General features: G+C 36.4%; 1 protein-coding gene across 4 annotated transcripts in view; it reads left to right on the top strand.

Annotated features, from left to right (window-relative positions):
* Positions 1-22106, top strand: part of tmem108 (transmembrane protein 108) — a 66811-nt gene extending 44705 nt beyond the window's left edge. For all 4 annotated transcript variants that reach the window (XM_084399160.1, XM_084399159.1, XM_084399158.1 and 1 more), the window contains exons 2-5: positions 1505-1588; positions 17015-18229; positions 18465-18616; positions 20322-22106. In XM_084399160.1, coding sequence (XP_084255286.1) covers positions 1549-1588; positions 17015-18229; positions 18465-18616; positions 20322-20438 — 1524 coding nt within the window. In that variant the 5' untranslated portion in view covers positions 1505-1548 and the 3' untranslated portion in view covers positions 20439-22106. The remainder of the gene's footprint in view (positions 1-1504; positions 1589-17014; positions 18230-18464; positions 18617-20321) is intronic.
* Positions 22107-23626: the final 1520 nt, after the last annotated feature.

Here is a 23626-nt window from a genome sequence, read left to right on the forward strand (position 1 = left end):
TAACTGGGTAATAACTAGGTAGTAACCCTGAATCTACACCTAAACTTAACCATAGCCCATGTTTTTACCTTATATTAACCAGTACTTTCTTAGGTAAGAACACTGTAAGTATATGTAAGTGCACATTCTGTAAAATAAAGTGCATCTGAATTTTTCTTCTGCTGAACACAAAATATATTTTGAACAATGTCGGAAGAGAAACAGTTGATGAGCCCTATTGACTTCCATAGTATGGAGAAGAAAAAATCCTATGGAAGTCAATGGGGCCCATCAACTGATTGGTTAGCCACATTCTTCAGAACATCTTCTTTTGTATTCAACAGAAGAAAGAAATTCATACATGTTTGGAACAACTTGAGGGTGAGTAAATGATGACATTTTTGTTGAACTATCCCTTTAAGTATATTCTTTTAGCTTATATTTTTCCATAATAAGTAGGCTACTCACAGGACAGTCCAAGTATGCTAAAGCACATTGTTATTTTACCACACAGAAAGGCGTCAACTGTTTAATGAATTAAACCCTTTTGCTATGATGTGTTTTGTTTACAAAAATAATAGTTTTTTTTTTTTTTTGGAAAACATTTTAGTCATCTTTTAAAATCCTGTGAATCTATTTGAGCCTTGTATTAGGCAGAAGTGTTGTATGAGAGCTGTTTTACTTACCTGCTTACTTTGTGATATAAATTTAGATTTACTTAGACTTGTAGCCTTCAAAATGCAGTGCTGTTTGGTTAAATAGCATTGATCAAAAGCTATTTAGATGTGGTTTGGTTTCTACTTGAGAAAAGGCTGGATTTGATCCCATGCTTATGAAAGACAGACAGCTCTTAATGAAAAGATTATGAAAAGGGATCAATGATGCGCTGTATCATGGTCAATGTGGTTGTGTTGGCGAGACGTTTAGATTAGCATGTGATTCAGACTTCCTCTCACCCAAGGGGGCTTAAATCTCATTTCAGATACTTTATCGACTCAATTTCTTGTGCGATGGGATGAGGTTCAGTCGCAGTACCCCAAGGACAAGATGAGAGAGTGACAATTTTGACACCTTGACAATCACACACACAAAAGCACACACACACACACACACATTCATAGGCGCTTATCTCTTGAGAGAAAATGTGTATGTGTCCATTTGCATTTAGCACTGTGACAGTTTCCTGACACTGAAAGTGTCGGCTCATGTCAAATGCCTGAACAATGGGGAATAACTCTGGAATTTTAATGACAGGTCAAATAAATTTCAGCTTGTGCTAGTTATTATTTTCAGAGCTAAACCATTTATGCTATTTTGTCTTTCATTGGTTGGACAAACAGATACTCATCAAATTATTGTTTGAGCTAATGTTGCTCTTTTGGGCTGGTTGCCTCACATGTAATAATTACAGCCCTTTTTAATGATAGCAAAGTTCATTATGTTCTTTAAGTTCATTAAAAGTTCAGGAATGCACTGGCATGATAATCAGATTATGATTAATTCCCGTCTATCCTTTGTCCTGCAGAGAACCATGAGCACTGTGGAGGAGGAGCCGGACCACATGATACCATGAAGAGAAGCCTGCAGGTCCTGCCCCACCAGCTGCTGAGTAAGTCTCGCGTTAATAAAGCCTTTTAATACTGATAAGCCATTTATAGTGTTTTTAAAAACTCTGTTCCTTCATGGTGGTTGATAAAGGACTCTAATGTCCCATACTGTATGTGGTAAATCTAGAATTAATTTCAAAATATATTTATTGACATTTTGTGCAGAGACAACAACTTGTATATAAAAATGAGGTAAACCACAGTTCAGTATTTTTCCCTCACTCCCAACCCCCATTTCCTCCACCCCTGGCATCCCAAGGACAACCACCCAACAAATACAAGTGCAAATAACCATGAAAACAATACTATATATAAATATAGCTGCAAGCAGCAATTATCGGGGCCAGAAGACGATAAGGGATGTCAACATGGCTGGGAGTGTCAGACCAAAAAATCATATATACAGTAACTAAGATGATTTAATGGTTTATCACTTTCGACCAATAGGTGGCGCAGTTACGAAATCGATGTGATGTGGTCAGAGTGAAGTGACAATGACACATACAAAGGTTGGTGTCAATATGTCAAGGCATTGCAGATATAAAGCCTGAATAGTCATTTTGGCATCATGCCTCAAATTTGCTGCTGCGGTATACAAAAACACTTTCGTCTATCGACACGAAATCCATAACTTTTACTCGGCACGGTCTGGAGATAATACGATTCGATTATGGTGAAAATCGGACGAACGGTCTAGGAGAAATTTGAAAAAATAGGTTTTAAAAGAAAATAAAGATGGCGGACAGGAAGTTTGGCTGACTATGGCAAAATGGGTATCTATGTTTTCGGCATAACCCAAGGAATCTATTAAGACCAGTTTCATTACAAGAGGCACATTTATTCAAAAGTTATTAGCATTTTTGGAAACCTAATTATAACTTTTGACCAAAAGGTGACTGGTGGCATATACTGAGTTTCGTAACGTTACAGCAATGCATTTGTTAAGTATAGCCTTTTACATCACAATACTTTATTGAAGTCAATGGCAATTTCATGTTTTGTTCTATTATAGCGCCAACAAGTGGCACAATCCCACTTTTTTTTTTTTATGTGTCCTCAGAGTGAGCCCATACATGTGTGTATCAAATTTGGTGAAAATATCTAATTTTGTTTTGGAGTTATAGACATTTTTATGCATAAACACATAAAAAATGACCCACACCTGACTTTTTTTGGATTTTCTTACCACTTACTATTAATATTTTGACATTTGGGCAGTAACGTATGACCAACGACCTATGTTTCCAAACTTCTGACGGTGGTTTCGTCTCGATCAGTTTAACAGTTTCGAAGATATTGGCAAATGTTTTTTAAGCGCAAAATCACAACACTACACAAACCGTAAGGCAAAACCTAGCATGTTTGGTATCGTTGGACTTGGAAAGTATTTAGGAACCTAAGGAAATGACTCCCGTGAAAATAAGTGAACCTCACCCAGACTTATAAGCATTTGAAAAAATTGTTTTACCACTAGGTGGCGCTGGTTCGAAAGTTCTCAGGCTACCAAGTTTGGTCTAAATACGATAAAGCGTGGCGGAGATACAGCCTTAAGTCTGTTTTTGAAAGCGCTACGTAAAATAAGTTTGCGCAGTATTCGAGAACGGTTTGACAAATCAACTTGAATTGCAAAACATTTTGTCGGCATGGTCTGAAGAAGATCTGGTTAAATTTTCGTGAAAATCGGAGCAACCGTCTAGGAGGAGTTCGAAACAGTAGTTTTTTCAGAGAATTCAAAACGTCAAATGTGCATTCAAATCAGCTTGAGCCAAGTAATCAGAGGACACAAAATTTTGTTTCTAGCCTTTATGGTTCAAAAGTTATTAGCATAAACATGAGTGAAACTTTGGACAGTTGGCGGCACTAGAGAGATTGAGTCAGAGACTCCAAATTTGTTATGGTGACTGTCCTCTATCAGTGTGCCAAATTTCATAACTTTCCCACAAGCGATACGGAAGAAGAATAAGAAGAATAAGAGTGGCAACAATTTCAAGAGTTGCCTATGCAGTTTCAGTGCTTGGCCCCTAATAAGTATAATATAATAGTAAATAATACAATAAATGACAGAGAGAAAAAAAGTTAATCCTCTTCTGCATTTTCAAGTGACAGATTAATGGTATCAATATAATTTAACAAAGGCTAACATGTTTTATGGGTTTTAGAGATCCTTTTAAAGAGAAACTGATTTGTTCCAGCTTTAAACACAAGAGAATTTCTTTTATCCATATGAAGCAGGGGATGCATGTTTCCACTTAAAGAGAATAAGCCTCCTGGTCAATAGTGTGGTGAAAGCAACAACCTCTTGTATGTATGAGGCCAAATTAGGCTTAAAAGGAATTTCAAACTAAGCTGTAGAAGGGTTTGGAGTGACTAATATATTATAGGTTTTTTCAAAAGTGTCAAATGTTTCGAACCAAATCTCTGTGAGTATGATTGGTGTACTGTCCACATCTATTGCAAGTGTTGCTTTTGTCTGGGTATATTTTGGCTAGTCAGGCATTGGTGTATAATTGTATATACTTCTAACATTACTTAATTTTTTAACACAGTATAAATTAGTATTTATACATGAGTGGTCTTTATCATTTAATTCTTGCTAATTAAATCATTTTAAAATCCCATCAGCACATCCCATCTATGATATCTTAGTCTGTTATTTTGGCTCTTGACTCAGAATACTTGCAGAATATTAGTATTGGTGACACGCGCTTGATATCAGTCTGGCTGAGATCCAACACAAAAGTGTGAAATGTATCAGGAACATGAGGTCGTACAGAGAATACTTTCTCTCTGTAGAACAACTTTAAAAAGAGATTTCATCACAGAAAATTCTGTTAGACTCCATGCTCACAAAAATCCAACATGAACGTTAACAAAAGGTCTGATATCAGTCAAAAAGTTTCAATGAAACATACTTTTCAGGCTCAGGTGTGTTTTAGCCATTCGTTCAAAGTGATCTCAATAGAGTCTGTCTAGGGAAAACGTGTTTTAAGTGCTTGGAGAGATTCAGGTCATTTTTCTATTTGAATTCAGAGTGTTTCTGAGTCTGATCTGAGACTGTAGGGACACTGAAGACCACGGTGGATCTGGTGCTCTGCAGGTGGCTTTGAAATCTCCATATATGTGAACTGTTTAGTAATCGTACATCTGCACAGACGCCAAATTGTACATTATACAGTCAATGTATCGGCAGCATCTAAAACATGAGCATGTTGAATATGAAGAACTTTAGAAACATACAAATGATTAGAATCATTTTAGATTAACATAATAATAGTATTGAATAAATTATTCAATAGATTATTGTCAAAACTATAACATTTAAAGCATTTACCTAATTTAACATGCTCTATCAGTATTCAACATCTGCTTCATATATATATATATATATATATACAGTGCTATGCATACGTTTAGACACCCATACTAAAGTTGACTAAAAAGAGGAATAAAAAATCATCTTTTGGAAACTGAACTTAATGCCTTAATTTAAAAAATTAGGAAAAATCCAACCTTTAAGGACACCAATTTTCTTTGTGAATGAATAATGTATCGTAAATAAATAAATGTTCTTCCTTAAAATACAGGGTGCATAAGTCTGGACACCCCTATGTTAAATTCCCATAGAGGCAGGCAGATTTTTATTTTTAAAGGCCAGTTACTTCATGGATCCAGGATACTATGCATCCTGATAAAGTTCCCTTGGCCTTTGGAATTAAAATAGCCCCACATCATCACATAGCCTTCACCATACCTAGAGATTGGCATGGTTTTATTTCAGTTAGCCTAATAGCTAGTTTGATTTGCATTGAGAGATGATCTTATGGAAAGTACCCCATGCCAATCTCTAGGTATAGTGAAGGCTATGTGATGATGTGGGGCTATTTTAATTCCAAAGGCCAAGGGAACTTTATCAGGATGCATAGTATCCTAAACAAAAAATTAAAAAAAATACTTGAAAATAAAAATCTGCCTGCCTCTTTGGGAATTTAACATAGGGGTGTCCAAACTTATGCACCCTGTATTTTAAGGAAGAACATTTATTTATTTACGATACATTATTCATTCACAAAGAAAATTGGTGTCCTTAAAGGTTGGATTTTTCCTAATTTTTTTAATTAAGGCATTAAGTTCAATTTCCAAAAGATGATTTTTTATTCCTCTTTTTAGTCAACTTTAGCATGGGTGTCTAAACTTATGCATAGCACTGTATATATATATATATGTGTGTGTGTATATATATATATATATATATATATATATATATATATATTTTACATGCACACGCACAAAGTTCTGTCATGAAACTCTAGATAGCACAGACTGAGAGGTCCTTAACTCAATCTGCTTGCAATCACATCATTCTCTATAGGGCACAGCTGATTGGTTCCTGCCGTATCAGTAGCCAATGAGCTCGCTGCTCAACCTTCAAATACTTGGTCAGCATTTGCTAGTTATATAAAGAGTACAATTCATGAGTCATAGTTAGTGTTGAAACTAAATAGTAGGGTACAACGGGGTTAAAGGCTCTGCAGGGTAAAAGTGTAAAAGTAAAAAGTAAAAGCCACAGCACTTTCCAAAACATCCACTTTTCAAGATGCACGTGGAAATTTGTCTGATCCTTGACGTGATCGCGGGCAGCAGCGCTAAGTTGATTCTGCGCTAATTTGATCTAATAGTTGATGTTTTTAATAGCAAATGAGAATCGCTTAAATTATTGAATATTTTTTGAGACTCTTAATGTTTTTCAGTTTTGTTCGAGGTAATTAAACAACATGATAATACATATCTGGCTGTCTTTTCCATTTGTTGACATGACATGGTTAGATTCAGATGGTAAATATCATATATTAAGCTGGGTGTCCATCTTAGAGATAATCACCATATTTATAATGAAACCATATTTAAAAATATGATATTAATCATATAATATACTAAAATATGATTTAATGTTACTACTATAAATCTATTACATTTTATTTTTTAATTATTATGGGATCGCATTCATAAAAAGCCAGCTTCACCACCTCATACATTTATTCGATTTTTAAACAAAATAAACCCCTTTTGTGATTTATTTTCACACAAAATCTGTTGCTCCATAAATGTTCAATACAAACTTTTTTTTTTTTCTGCAATAATACGCAATGGGAATAGTGAAAAGCAATTTTTTTCTTAAGGTGTGCCTTTAGCCCCATTGTACACAACCGATAACACACGCAATCTTCTTTGTCTCACTGTCAGTTTGTTTGTGTCTTCCGTGTCTATCTGTTCATCTGCACACTCATCTGTAGGGATGGCACCATTTGTTTAAAGTAAACTAAATTTAGCGGATGGCTTTCTCATGCGGTTATGGCGGGATTGCTGTTCTCCCTGAAGATTGTGGGGCTATTAGAATAAAATGGCTTTTGCCAAATAACATCCTAAATTGGAATACAAAAGAAATGCTCCTTCAAAAGTCCCAAAGCACTGTTTCACTGCCTGGCCATTATTTCATTGTCACAACTATTTTGAGCAGCTAGCCCAGTGACATTACTAATGTGTTAGGAATTTCCTGTTTAAAATGTTTACTTCCTGTGCAGCCAAAATAAACTGTTAGTGCCCCTTTAAATGACAGACTTGATGTATTCAGTAAACAAATTGATTATTCCGTTGCCCAAAGCACCTCGTTCGTCCGCCCTCCTGATTGGATAAACATCCGAAAGTTCAGAGGCATTGCAGAGGACCAACGCAATTTAAATCACAAAACAGGAAGCCATTATCAGAGGGTGTTATGGTTCCCTCCTTATCTATGAGCTCACATCTGCACCACCCTGCCCCTCCCTCAACACAGGAAGTGCTCAAAGCGACCCACAATCCTCTGGGGGTAACAATCCCTAGCTTTAAAAGACTGCCAACTCCCAAAGAGACACCAGTGGAATTTTATTTGTTGGTTGGATTCATTGTTTTGGTTTTGTTCACATTTATAGCTTTAAATAATCCTTTGTGCGACTGTCAAAGAGAGATTTTATTTAGCATCTCACTCTGTTAGCATGTCAACAGCTAAAATTTGGAAGACAAAGGAGACTATATTTTAGATCATTGTCTCTTTGTTTAAACCCGGTATTCCTGTAAAAACGTTGTGCGGTCTGATCACAAGTGTTCAAATGAGACATATTGCCGTTTACTGTACATCTGATATTGACTTGCATCTCAAATGTGTCTTCTGTCAAATATGGTGAAGTGTCAAGATCAGTAAATCTCTTAAAATATCAATTAATTTGGTAAGGCACGTAAAATTTTGTGATCAAAAACGAATTTTATTGATATTGATATACATAGTGGTATTTATGAATTCAAAATATATATATATAAAAAAAGAAAACTGACAAAATACCATTCAGAAGATTGGGGTTGGTAAGATTTATTTATTTTAATAAGTCTCTTATTATGTTATCTTATTTTGTTCATCAAGGGTGCATTTGTTTTATCAAAAATGGAATGGAAACCGTGATAAAAAAAATTCACGATTCTTTGATGAATACAAAATACAAAAGAACCAATCCTTTGTAACATTTTTTTTTTTTTTTTACTGTTACTTTTGATCAATAAAAATATATACAGTATATATATCTTACCGAGCCCATTTTTTACATTGTATTTTAAACCTGTATTTTGTTGTACACTTAAGGTGCAGAGAAAAAAAGTTATTACTCTTCCCAGATACAGATGTTAACACCAGGTGTAAACGTGTCTCAGAAGGTTTCTGCATCTTATTCTGTAACTTGTTAGACTTTTATCTCAAGGTTAAAGGCATAAGCTGCTTCAGAATACTAATTTCAGCTGGTTTCCCAGACCAATTAATGTGACAGAGATTAAACACCATTTATAAAAGAGCGAGGGGGTCATGTGAGGATATAAAGGTTCATTACCAAAAGAACAGTGTTTACATCTGTTCTTTTGGGAGACCGCCAGACTTGCTAGTTATTGAGTGTCTCTGCAAAGCACTGTGCTAATCAATGCTTTGGCTAAACACCTAGAATAGGCCTTTCCCCTGCACCTTCATTTTGCATTTTCTGCTTGACTCATTGCCTGGTTTATCACTGTGAACCAGTGTGGTTCTCGCTACAGGGAAGCTTGTTCAATTTTCCACTGGGTGCTCATCATGTAGAGTGGACATGTCGCCGTCCGCTGCATGTGTGCACCTAGCAAAGCATTAATGCTGATGTGTGTGATTGTGTCCTATTTTCGGATGTTCCTTAGATTGGAATGGTTCTTGTGTGCAGTCGTGAACTAGAAATCATTTAAAGCTTCTGCCACACATGCAGATTTTCCTTACTCTCTGTGTACTATAGAGCATCACACTGCTGTGTAAGGCACTGCAAAAGATGAGCAAAGAGTGTTTCAGTAAGATTGATTCCCTTTGCCATCCTGACGGGCTTCCACAAATCTGAACTCCACCAAGAGATTGGTGTATATCCTGGTTTGACTGACTTTTGGAAGCTTATTTTGGGAATTTTATACACAAATACTCAAAAATATAATATTTACTAATGTATTTTGGTTACACTTTATTTCGATGGTCAACTTTAGACACCACTAAAGTTGAAGTAACTTTACATGCAACTACATGTCAACTAACTCTCATTAGAGTATTAGTAGACTGTTAGCAGACTGTTAGGGTTAGGTGTTAGGGTTTGGGTTTGTAGAATAAGTTGACATGTATCAACCCGAATTGCTTCCGAACCCGAACATAAACAGCATTGACGTGTGCACAGCCTGCAGACCCGGTGTCCTGCTGACTGATTTGGCCGCTGCTCCATTACTTTCATTAATTTATTTAGGACTACTTATTTATTATTACTTTATATTATTGCCTGCCTGATGGAAACAACTTATTTCTGGGTTCGGCTTTCAACTGTAACTAGTTGAGTGGAAAAATAAATGTGACAGCTCAATAAAAAATGTAATCGATAGCCAAATAAATGATGGATTCGCTAGTGTTGTCTGCAACGCTATTTACCTCTTCTAGACCTCTTCTATTAAAGGATTAGTTTACCCCAAAATGAAAATTTCCTAATAATTTACTCACCCCAATGCCATCCAAGATATCCATGTCTTTCTTTCCTCAGTGGGAGAGAAATTATGTTTTTTGAGGAAAACATTTCTGGATTTTTCTTCTAACAATGGACTCCATTGGTTACCATCGTTTTTAAGTCCAAATCAATGCAGTTTCAAAAGTCTTTGAAGTGTTTAAACGGGCTGTACGCGATCACAGCTGAAGAAGAGGTTGTTATATAGCGAAACGATAGGTCATTTAAAAAAAAAATTAGAAACTTTTTACCTTCAATAGTTCGGATTGAGCTGAATCTGATCAACAAACGGACAGGGAACTACGTCATCACGTTGAAAGGTCACGCCGGCAATACTATTTGAACTACTATTCAAATTCAGCAGAATGTTATTCATATACTATTCATATTCATATTCACTGAATACTATTACTATATTTATAATAGCAAACAATACTATTTGAACTATCCTCCTACGTACGGTCGCATTGTAAACAGTGGGCGCCGGCGCCGGCGTGACCTTTCACCGTGATGACGTAGTTCCCTGTCCGTTTGTTGATCAGCTCAATCCGAACTATTGAAGGTAAAAAGTCTATAAATTATCTTTTTTTTTTTTAAATGACCTATCGTTTCGCTATATAACAACCTCTTCTTCAGCTGTGATCGCGTACAGCCCGTTTAAACACTTCAAAGACTTTTGAAACTGCATTGATGGACTTAAAAACGATGGCAACCAATGGAGTCCATTGTTAGAAGAAAAATCCAGAAATGTTTTCCTCAAAAAACATAATTTCTCTCCCACTGAGGAAAGAAAGACATGGATATCTTGGATGGCACTGGGATGAGTAAATTATTAGGAAATTTTCATTTTGGGGTGAACTAATCCTTTAAGGGTTTCCTTCTGCCCAATGTCACTCATCTAGGGGTGTAACAATATATCGTGTCACAATATATCGCAATACAAAAATGCAACAATATTTATCGTGGATAGTGACAATATGTATTGTGTATAGTTCAACTAAAATAGAGTTTTAGTGTCAGTACTACATTAAACTACTATATATAGTGTATATTTTATAATAATGCAATGGGGGGAATATTTGTGGGTCCTAATAATGCCAAATGTCTTATGTTACCAGTAAAAAGCAGCCTACATTATTTTAAATATATTTAGTCAGTGAAAGAGTGCAAGCATATTCATCTAAAATAATTATTTTCAGCTTCAGAATCATGAATATTTTTATTCTGGTCACCATTGTCCTGTGCATTTGGTTACCAGCACAAATCAAAGCCTATTCATTTACACCCACAATGTAATATCAAATTTAGCATTTTAATCAACAGTACATTTTTTGTTAACCTTTTATCATGTCTTGGAGTATATCACAATAATATCGTATCGTGATATGTATTGAATCGTGACATGAGGGTATCGTTACACCCCTACACTCATCACTAACCTCATACATCCTATAACTTTTGTCGTAATGTTATTTGTCTGATGATTAGAGATGACTATAATTAGTCTTCAATTATTCTTGGTAATTATCGAAATAATTAAATATTATTTCATTTTATTAAATGGCCGACATAGTTTAAAAGAATTCGGGTCTTCTCGGGTCCATTCGGAAAAAGCACATTTATTTTAAATTACCTGAGACCCAAGGCCACTAATAATCAAACCCGACCCGTGTCTTTCGGATCCAAGTGGACCGTTGTGTCAGTCAACACAGTTCAGCCTCATACTGTAGATGCCATCTTGGCTCGTTGTCTCCGGAGGTGAGGTTAGTGTGTAATATTGAATGATGGATGGGAAGATAAGCTGTAAACCCATACAATCTGTCGAGGCCATTTGAGATCTCAGTATCTGCAACTCTAATGCGAGAGACTTGCAGACAGTTCAAGGATCACAGTGTGCAGGATGGTTCTTTCATGTGATTTATTAATGTCTATGTATGGCATTAGGAATGTCACAGACTACATAAACATTCCAAAGACTTTTAATTTCAGTTCATTTCCCCCTTTCCGTGACCTTGCTCACCTACGCTTGAAGCATGTCAGATGGAAATTATCATCAAGATTGTGGTTCAGGGTCACTGGAGCAATGCATACTAATACCTAACTGGCTTTTGACCCGGCACTTAGGGTTAAACCGCCGCTCACTGGCGCTTAATCATAGTATCACCAAGGTTTTTGTAATACATTTTTTTCATACAAAACAAATTTTGTATGAATTTCACAAATATACCATGGGCTGTCAAGCTTGAAATGACAAGAAATTGCTATAAAGTACCATAAAAGAAGTCCATATGAGATTTAAGATGCTGAAGTTCTTACAATTTTGACACATGCTGTACAACTTGAATATGCATATATTTTCAGTAAATAATGACTTAAATTATAATCATGTGGACTTTTATGGTAGCACTCTTTCACTGTATGAGTAAAAGCAACGTGAACATTTTTACACGAGAAACAACATGAGAGTTAGTTGAACATTTTCATAAATCTTCTTTATTATTTTTTAAGAAAGTTCCAAAATATAAAAGACCTGAAACATGTGATAAAGTTCTGTGTCAGAGAAAGTCTCCAACACCCATCCATCTGTGAACGTTATATTTTAAATCAGCAGATGGCAGCGCGTGTAATTTTGTAATGAAAGTAATTTTTTAGCAGCGAAACAGAGGAAGCAATTATTGCAAGGTTAATCATTCCATGTGCAAGCTCTAGCTTGTCAAACTAATTTATCTATTGAACAATAACAAAGAACTTTTGCATATGCCTTTTCCATTATAGCCGTTTTGTGGAGTTCTAGTGTCTTGTCACTCTCTTTTGATTCACACCTATCCTCTCTTTACAACACCATTCACTCCGTTACATAATGAGTGTTTTTGCTGGACTTTTCATCATTTTGGTTTTCCAATTTGCTTTCATTGCAAACACCTCTCCTGTTTCTGTGTGAAAGAGGAGGTCATACCTTTCTGTCTGCGTTAGACCTGGTTAGACATGTACTCTATCAGCATAGTGCTGTTGCTCTGGCTAATTACACATCTCTGACCATGACATTGCATGTACACACACGTATATGCTGTATGTGACATTGATTAATACACGCACACACACACCCCTTCATTCTGTGAATGGGAACTTCTTTCTAGGCTAGGCTCATTTGACTTGTTAAGGCTAATTTCATTTTATGCATCCTAAATGCACACAATTCAATATATATATATATATTTTTTTTTTTACTTGATGTGATTTTAGATCATGAAATAATAAAGATGATGCCAAATTATTGGTAGTGATGGAAGTGTCATCAAAAGGACAGTTGTATTTTTGTAAAAGTTGATAATATAAAATATTTTTAACAATACAAAAATGAAATGGTGTATGATTATTTGAGTCTTTGTTCAGATTACTATAGTTTACATGTAATAATTCATATTTTAAGATGGAAAGTCAGAGACAAGGCTAAAACAATAAAATATATCTACCATTCAAAATTTGGTGTCAGAACATTTTTTAAAGAAAAAAATACTGTTGTTTTGAACTTTCTACTCATCAGAGAATCCTGGGGGAAATGCATCAAAGTTTCCACAAATATATTAAGCAACTAACTTTGGTAATAATAAGAAATGTTTTTTGAGAACCAAATCAAAATATTAGTGTCAGGTATAATTTGCTCGTTTAGTTTAATTATAATGGACTTTTGTTTTGCTTCTCATTATTTCCTGTTGTCTTTGTTCATGTTTCCCGCCATCGTTAGTTACTATGGCAATTCATCTGATCATCACACCTGTTAGTCTTTTAGTTTGTTATCAGTGTGTATTTAAGTTCCTCGTTTCTTTGCCATGATTGTCTGTTATTTGTTTGTGTATCACATGCTGTTTTGTTATCTGTGGATTATCTGAGTTCGTTTGATTAAATACTTTTATTTTTGAATTCATCTTCATCTTCATCTGATCTTCTTCTGTGGACCTTATTCACTGTGATCGTGACAATTAGAATGATTTCTGAAGGATCATGTGACACTGAAGACTGGAGTAATGATGCTGAAAATTAAACTTTGCTGCCACAGAGATAAATTAAATTTTAAAATGTATTAAAATAGAAACCAGTTCTTTTGAATTGTTATATTTCACAATATTACTGCATTTTTTTTTTCATTAAATAAAGGCAACCTTAGTGAACATAAGAGACTTCTTTTTTTTTTAAACATTACAACCCTAAAATCTGGTATAGTTTTAATAAAAATCAAGCACCGGGGCATTAGAAGTGCCTGTAGTTGATTTAACACCCACATGCCTCTTATGGTCCAGTGCTCATCTCGCAAAGTATCCAGTGTGTGTTTTCGCCCAGTGCTGTGATTGTATTATGTGCTGTCCTCCTCTGCCTCCCCCTCACTATTACACTGTGAGTCAGAGAAGTGTAAGAGTGTGTGTGAGCATAAATGTCACTAGAGAGTGAGTCATTCATTGATGGATGGGAGATAACCTTGGTAATGCCAGTGTTTTTAAAAGAAAAAAATAATGATATGTATCTTCTTTATAACTTCCATTCATTCACACGTACAACCACACACATACAGTATGCCACTCGTGGATTAACGTGATTTGTTAAATTGGACATGTTCCTGGATCATCCTTTGTTGTTTCTGGAACAACATCCCAATTAAACAATCATACTCCTAATCTGAGACTCAGACAGACCACCCACAGTCTGTTTACTGATGGTCCTACAGGCAAAAAATGCAAAAACAGCCTGAAATAATCGAAATTACTATTGATAAAGTGATCTCACAATCTGTTACGCTACTTCTGGGATTCTGCTCAAGCTTTGGATTTTTCAAAGATCACCTTAGTACCAAATCTTTTAAAGATACTCATTACTTTTGAATGGACAAACATTCTACACAATTCCATAGTTTTCCGTACATCCTATATATATGCTAGTATGCATTTTCCATGTGGCAGTTAGAAAAAGTAAAGGTACTTATGCACTATTCTATGCCATTTTGTAGTATAAAGTGTGAGTAGTGCGTTCACAATAAAAGTTCCAAAAAGAAAAATACTTCAAATACCTGGATGATGTACTTAATTAACCAAAAAATCTGGTGTGGAAAAGTGTGGAATGTTGGACACTTCATGCATAGTATGCTATTATATATTATCCTGTACTGTATATGCATACTATTCCATATGGCAGAAATAGTAAGATTAAATCAAGACAAGTCAAGTCACCTTCATTTATATAGCGCTTTTTACAATACAGATTGTTTCAAAGCAATGAGTAAAAAAAATTACTTCAATTGGTAACACCTAAAGAAATTAAGTTTTCTCAACTTAAATTATCACGTTTTTCACGATAAAACGTGATCATTTAAGTTGAGAAAACGTAATTTCTTTAGGTGTTACCAATTGAAGTAATTTGTTTAAGTTGATCCAACTGTTCACTTTTTACAGTGAAGATTGTTTTAGCTGTACAGCAGATTAGCATGCTAGTACAGACTAGATTAGCATGCTAGAATGCTTGTATTTTGTCTTTAATGATGTGATCTCGGAGTTTGTTGGCTTCTGATTTTCTCATTTGCTAATCTTTGATATAAAACATAATTCATATCAACAGAACACAATCCAGAGGGAACAGACAAGTCATCAAAATACCAAGATAAAAACTCAGTCCAAACTGAGTAATCACTGATTTTCTTTTATGCTAACAGACTTGAAAACCATTTCCAAACTTAAAAAAAAAAAGAATTATAAATTATAAAACATGACTTGGTTAATAAGATAGCGGTGTGTTTACATGGGACCAGGGAGCTCATGATCAGATGATTTTAGTACCTTCAGATCCACGGCTTGTTAAACGCTCTGGGATGTGTGCAGAGCGGAGCGAGCTTGAGAGCTTGTGCCTGATCTAAACGCGCCACTTTGTTGTGAAATAAGCAGTGATTCATGTTTTATTTACAGGGTGATGTTTTATTAATGCTGCGTTGAATTGGAATGGCTGAATGGGAGATGTAATACCTTTTGATTCCAAAAAAAAAAAGAAAGTACATGGCAAATACCTTCAATTCCAACGCTATCTCACGACCAATTCGTACGAATTCGTACGAATGATAAAAAGTTGGCTAATTCGTACTAATTCGTACGACCTGACTCGTACGAATTTGTACGATTTGTCTAAACCCACGTGATGGGTAGGTTTAGGGGCGGGGTCAGGGGTAGGTCATTCGTATGAATTCATACGAATTGGCCAATTCGTCAAATATGTACGATTTTGCACAAAACGTACTAATTCGTACGAGTCAGGTCGTATGAATTCGTACGAATAAGCCACCTCGTAGAATTTGTACGTTTTCCCGTGAGATCGGGCTCTCAATTCTAATGTACTGTGGTAGTGAACTTTGAAATCAGCATGGTCATGTTGTCATCATAGCCATGTCGTTTTCTAGCATGGGCATGCTTGTGTTTGATATGGTAATTATGAGTTAGCATTAGCACTTGAAAGAGAAACTGTCTGTTTATCTCCCTTCTTCACTGCTTGTTCAGCAAGGGCAGATTGTGATTGGTAGGAAACTCCTGATTCACTAAACATTTACACAATCAACTTGCTGTCTTGTTGTTGATCAATGCAACAGGGTAATTGTAGAAAAGAAGTTTGTTCCAATGAAGTTTGTTATTCATGATAGTCTAGTGAAGGGTTTGGGACTGTGTTTGTTTTGTGTTGCATTCAGCCAATCAGTAGTGTCATGATGTAATTTTCCTTTACATCATGCTTTGGTCGGGTCATTAAGCTTTGTTCTGATTATTGAATAAAAACAGAGTCTTAAAAGGGTTCTTTGTGTATAGCATGAAACACATATCTTATAAAGAATGTCACATTTTAAACACCTACAGGTCAACAATGACGTCAACAATGACGATTGCTCAGTAGCTGGTGTTGAACTAACTCAGACTCAGATGTCTTCTTGATATTGTTTGTGATGTTTTTCTCTCATCTCTCACTGCCTTCCATCTTCTAAGAGCTGAATCTTGGTTTCTATAGCAACTAAAATAGCATGCAGATGAAACAATGTCCTTACTCTGATCATCAGGTGTCATCTATATGTTTTTAAGTATGGAGTGGTGACATAAAACACAATTTTGAACCATAAAGCAGGGTCCTGCCCATTTGTGGTGATGTCATCAAGACACATAGTAACCATACCAGCATTCAGACTGTTCAAAACTGTTCTTTGACTCATCTCTGAATGGGCCTGTAAGAACCTCATTGTGGACTAATAATGCTTGAACTAAATGTTTCCTTGGTGCAGTGAGATTTGGTATTTGCATAAAAGATTTGTCTAAATTCCTCTTACTGTCTGTTTTCCTTTCTCAGGTGTCCTACTGATTCTGTTTGTGCCAGTTGGGCTGGTGTTCTCTGCAGAAGAGCTTCACCCCAGCCAAACCCTTCGGGACCTTGTCTCCATGTCAACGAGGACAAGAACCCTCTCCACCCTCTCACCCTTGAGCTGGCAGGAGGGTTCCAGCACTGGGGATCTGCACAACCAGGCACTGGCCTCTCTAGAAGCCATCCGTAGACCCACTACTGTCGACCCATTCCAGACACCGAAGACCACTGTACCTTCTGCCATAGTTCAGACATCAATAGTAGGGGTCCATCCAGTTGATCCCAGGGATCAGGAACCACCTCATATCCCTATTTCAAAAGCAGAAGCGCCGCAAATGACCTCTGGAAGTATGTTCAATAGAACCTCCAGAACCCAAGAGCAGAACTTTAGCACTAATACCGATAAGCCGAGTACAATCAGTAGAAAGCCAGTGAACTGGTTTGAGCCCTCAGGTTTGGTCCATAGGAATCAGAGCAGTGCTATTGCATTGGACAGTGGAAACCAAACCACAAATTCTGGCTCGGGTCATTCTTTTTTCTCAGGGACTCAAAGTGATGTGACCCCTAGTGCCAAGGGCCTTTTGGAGCCCCCAGACACTGGCGAGATGGGAGTAGAGGACCCCATTGATCCTATACAACATCAGTCACCACCATTCTATTCACCCTATAAAACCCACAAAGGGCAGAATGCGGACAAGTCGGCTCCACATCACACCATTACATTGCGCGACGTGTCTTCAACAGAGAATCCCACTTCTCCTTTGGAAACGTTGGGAGGTTTACCACAATATGACATCCAGTCTCCTTCTCCAGCTCTAGCCCCACATTCCAACCACATTACCACATCCAATCCCACTTCTTTAGTTGAGAGTAGAAGCTCTATGGAAGTCCAAGGTGGTAGGGATGGAACCACCAACATGACCATGGATTCTCCTGTCTCCCTGACTAATGTCACAGACGTTATCAACAGCACTGGAGCCTCATTTCCTGCAGCGAATGATCCGGACACATCAGAGGCACCCTCCACAGCTAGCGGGAGCTTCATGAACAGGCAGGTCCCAGCCACCACACAAGGCCCATGGGGATCTGGAAACCAGTCGGGCCCTGCGTTGGATCCTCCTCACAAAAAGTACACCATCTGCCTGGAAAAAATGGACATTGTGTGGTTGGTTCTTGCCATTAGCGTGCCTGTCTCCTCATGCTGTGAGTAACCAATATCACACTTCCTCCAGCTTTGAAAACTTGTGCTTTCTGTCATCATTTTTTGACAGGAACTTTTCAAAAGAAACAGGATAACATAATATTCCCTTTGTGGCTTGGTATATTTTGCTTACAACTTTTCTGAAACTCATCATTCAAAATTCAGAAGTGGTCTTAAAGCTAAAATAGAGTTAGACATTGAATTTTAATCTTTTAATTCATGTCTTCTTCTCTTCAGCCGTGCTACTTACCGTATGCTGTATGAGGAAAAAGAAGAAGTCATCTACTCAGGAGAACAACTTGAGCTACTGGAATGACGCCATCACCATGGATTACTTCACCCGCCATGCTGTGGAGCTCCCACGCGAGATACAATCACTAGAAGCTGAGGTACTGACTGCCACTGCTTTTTGTGTTTAAAGCTGTGATGTAACGGAAGTAGCAACATATCTTTTCTTCTGTATTGTGATGTACAAGTGAAGAAAATAACTTAACTGGCACAAGCAACTGTAGAGAAGTCGTTGTTTCGCTGGAAGATCAAGTTATGCTATTTTAAGTAAAATTACAAGGGTCAAATTTTTTCGTTTTCGTTGTGAATCGTTCACAATAAGACCAATAATATGCAATCGGAATATAGAAGTACATTTCCATTTCGTGCTGACTTCAAAGATGCAATTATGACGTGGAAGCATATCTTTACTGCTCTTCTGCTACACACTCAAAAGTACGTACTTTTTTCACAGAGTACATACTTTAGTGCATAGTATATAAGCAGGTGAATTGGAACGCAGCACAACTAATTGGGTGAGTTCCTTGGGCTCTAAGCCCTAGAATGTTTCTTACATGTCTAGTGGTTAATACATGTGCTCAATCGGGTGAAACAATGATTCAATGGCCCATTCATAAAGAGAACCATTTACTTAATTCCTGAATGAATCAGCCATTTGAACAAATCGAATGAATGAATGACTCAATTACTTACTTAGACAGTTAACGCCACCTACTGGTAGGTTGGTTGTTAACCAAACTGCTTTGGTCTGTAAATGTGTATATATATGAGACATTTTATGCTGAATCGAATAAAATATTTCATTTTCTATAGCTACTTTTTGTGATGTCTATTTGATGCTTTTCTCATTTAGCACAGTACATACTTTTTAAATTACCTTTTTTTGCTGGCGTATCATTATGAAATGAACAGTAATCACTGCAATCAAGACAATGTGTCCTTGAAAAACTCATTTAATGGTAACTGAGAGTGTTTTAACATAATTTCCCATTCATGTTACATAGCGCCACCTGGTGTCCAGTGACCAGATTTCTAATTTAAAAAACTCACTAGTTTAAAGTTGTTGTTTTTCCCTGAACCTTTTGTCAGATTGTTACCATATAATCCCTTCATTGACATTTTCCATTTCAACCTCTCCATGCTTCTTGTTTTCCACCTTTTCATTCCTGCTTGCTGGCATTTTCTGACAGGAATGTGATGATGATGGTGATGATGATGATGATGATGATGAATCATGTTTTGGATGCCGGTGATCCAGGTGTTCATATCTTCCTTTACCTCTCTTAGAGAACCAACAGAGACATCCACTCCCTTCCTTTATTCCTTTGTCCTCAGTATTCCACTATATCAGTGTTTTTTAGCATCTTATGCTATTCACAATTTTTCATAATCCCTCAGTTTAGATAGATAGATAGATTTGAGAATAGTTGGATGGATGTATTCATTTTGATGTCTGAACAAGAATTCCCTATATGTGTGACCAAATACGAATGAATGACGAAATACATCGTCCTAGAATCTAGAGCCTCATAATAAGTTGTCTTTTACCACAGGTGCAATTTAACCTGCTTCTTCCTTCATTTCCTCCCATTATTTCACACACGCCGTCTCCATGGCAATAGAGCTCAATCATTACACACCATAGAAATGCACATTTGTGTCTATAAGAAGTAAAGAACATAGATCCTAAGAAGAATACCTGTTCCTTTCACCTTAACTGCATTTAGCTTTGTAGCAGCTGCTCTTAAGTGATTAGCTTTTTAGTTAGCCTGAAAGCAAGTGCCAATGTTGTTCTTTGTGTTTCAGGATCAGGAGACGTGTCTGCCCCCTAATGGTGACTACAGCGACAGCGGCGTGGTTCTGGTTAACCCCTTTTGCCAAGAGACTCTCTTTATCAACAGAGACAAGGCCTCTGATATCTAAACACACTATATTAAAAGGAGACAGAATCCTTGAGGATTTTCCAGTCTCTTTTCTTTGCTTGCATTTTTTAAGAGTATATATAAATAACTATATACATATATGTGGTGAACCTTCAAAGACTGCGGTTTATATATGAAACTGGTTTCAAGGAGCTGAAAGAATATTACAAAAAAGAACAAATGTTATTTACTATGAGGGGGAGCCCTTGCATATTTTTCTGATGTGGATTTTCTACCAATGCTTCATTGTGATAAGGGTTTTTATGTCTTTTTTGAATAAAAACAGTAAGTGTTGTTGCTCATATGTTCCAGTGGCTTTGGTTGTGCAGAGTGCTGAGAAACATGGCGCGTGGTGTAAGGATGCTTGTGTGACGTTACCCAAAATACTTAATATGATTACCTAAAAAAAGCCTGCCGCACTTGAATTCCGTATGTAAGGGGATGCAGGGGTTAGGGGCATTGATTCTGGAACGGTTCTGGGATGGGTCCAGTGGGTACTGCAGCAACCCTCGCTTCGCTCATGGAGGAACTAGAGGTGATTGCCTGTTTGCATTTGATGGATGCCGAATCATGACTTTCTGAGATGTTTGTCCCCAGTTGAGTCACCAGCCAAAAGACAAAACGACAATTGTCCCATTCCTTAGATGTCTGAGATGTTTTCATGAGTGTTTATGTCTTGTTGCATGCATCTGAGGTGTATGTGTGTCTTTAGACTATATGAAACAGGATTTTGTTTCTATCAAGATTTCGTTACACCTTAAATTCACGTCGACAGTTGCACAAGCAAGTAGAAAAAAATATTAAACGCCAATGAAATGTCTCATACAAAGGCCTTTGTATGGTAATATTACTGTGCACCACATTTCACATCATATCTGTTCATATTGTATGTGTTTGTGTTCAACTTAGCAGGGCTAAGCATTAAACTGTATAACTGTAGTGGAAATGCATTTTTTTAATAAACCCATTTGTTTATTTGCTATGTCATGCTCTGATGAAAATGGCACTACTATTGCTTCACAGGTTGGCGCTCTCTCTATATATATATGTATAAACACACACACATATATATATATTGTTAGAAGACACATTTTTCTTAGTGAAGGATGAATGAGTGTGTTTGTTCTTGTCTGTCTATCTCTGTCCCTTGTGTGAACATTGACGAGAATAAATGAGACCAAAATGAATTCCTTATATTTCTCTTTGATTCTCAGTGCTTACTGCTCTATTGTACAGTTTTTAGATGAATGTCAATGATGTCACTGGATGTAATAGAGTGTAATTGTTAGATATAAAGACATGCAGAGAAACTATTTTATTTTGTACTTTCTTTGAACATGTGCCACTGAGGTTGGTAACATGTTTTAAGACCATATCATCATCTTTTCTCAATACATATCAATTTTTTTTGCTGTGTGCTTAGCAGATTTTTTTATATATATATATATATATATTGTTTAAATGTTTTTTTTTTTTTTTTTCGTTGTTTCCGTCCTTTTTGTGTGCTGGCATGAGTTTTAAATATGTAAGCAGAGATAGCGATAATTGCTCAGCTGACAAGAAAAAACTGCTCTCACATATTATGAATCATGTCTAATCTTTTGTAGCACATAAACTGTACTTTTTACTGCTGAGCGATACAAATAAAAAGGCTTTTAAAGCTTCTTCAGTTTGTTGCTGATTTTTATTGTTTTGTATCAGTTAAAAGTGTCAATATTTAAAGCAAAATCTGTTAAAAAAGCACAGTGGAGCACAATGCCAATGTTTTCCCCCTGATTTAAATGGGTTACATGGTTTCTGGAATTTTCCCTGTTCACACTATATGCTGAATGAAGCTTTTCTATTCACAAGCTGTTCAGTGTGTCACAACTGGGACGTTCACTGGATCACCTATTCATTCACGGTCTCTCAAAAGGCGACAGATGTTTGAAGCCCTTTTATAAACTCTCTCGATCACATGCTAGAATGCAGTTAGGTGTTATAGTCTTTGTTTTGCAAATTCTGGATTGAGTTATTTGAGAAATGTACCTAATATAAAAAAAAATACAAATGTATTAGGCCTATATGCAGCTTTAAGCTGTCTGTGTGTTCCATCTGAAGAAGAAAAAAAAAAGAATCCAGTTCAAGAGGGATGCTTAAAGGCACAATATGTAAGACTTTTGCATTAAAATATCCAGTTTCTGCATCAGAAAAGCTGCCTTTGATATCCCACAATCCTATGCGTTCCATTTGGTGACAGTTGAGCTAGAAAAAGCAAGATGGCGTCTGAAAGGTTGCTGGTCAGTTTGTGACTTACTGTACTACTACTGTAGTTATTCAATTTTTGGGTAACACTTTACAATAAGGTTCATTAGTTAACATTAGTTAATGTATTAACTAACATGAACTAACAATGAGCAATACATTTGTTACTGTATTAGTTAATCTTTGTTCATTTTAGTTAATAAAAATACAGCTGTTCATTGTTTGTTCATGTTAGTTCACAGTGCATTAACTAATGTTAACAAATAACCTTTGATTTTAATAACTGATATTAGTAAATGTTGAAATTAACATTAACAAAGGTTAATAAATGCTGTAGAATTATTGTTCATTGTTAGTTCATGTTAACTAAGCTAGTTAACTAATGTTAACTAATGAACCTTATTGTAAAGCGTTACCAATATTTGTTTAGTTTCCACCAACTCTTACTCTATTTTGCTGTAGACATTAAACTGTTACGCTGACTCAGAAGTCTGTTCAAAATCAGTTTCGTGAGGTACCATCATGCGCAAACTCTGCCTGTAGAGTCATTGACTATAAGGCAGCGAGGCAACAGTTTAGCATATTTCCCTATGGGCGAAAAAGAGTATGTGACAAAAGTATGTCTGAATTCACAGTACTCATAAAACAGTAGGCAAAACGTACCCGGATGACCTACTACTACTAGATTCTGAAGTGAGCATTCGATGGACACTTTACTATCCCATGAGGCCATGAGAGAGGATTTATGAATGCAGTGAAGCGATGTAACTGATGCTAGTAAGTCGCATGATAATGACAACATGACGAATGTAATACGTCCAGATTACATTCATACTACTCACACTCATACTATATAGAATGCACTTTTTTAGTGGTGTAAAGTAATTACTTTAATCAAGAGAGTATGTGATTTTGGACGCAGCCCATGGCAATGGGTGAATCAAA

The sequence above is a fragment of the Rutilus rutilus genome (assembly GCF_951802725.1).
Source record: "Rutilus rutilus genome assembly, chromosome: 24".
NCBI classification, from domain to species: Eukaryota; Metazoa; Chordata; class Actinopteri; order Cypriniformes; family Leuciscidae; genus Rutilus; species Rutilus rutilus.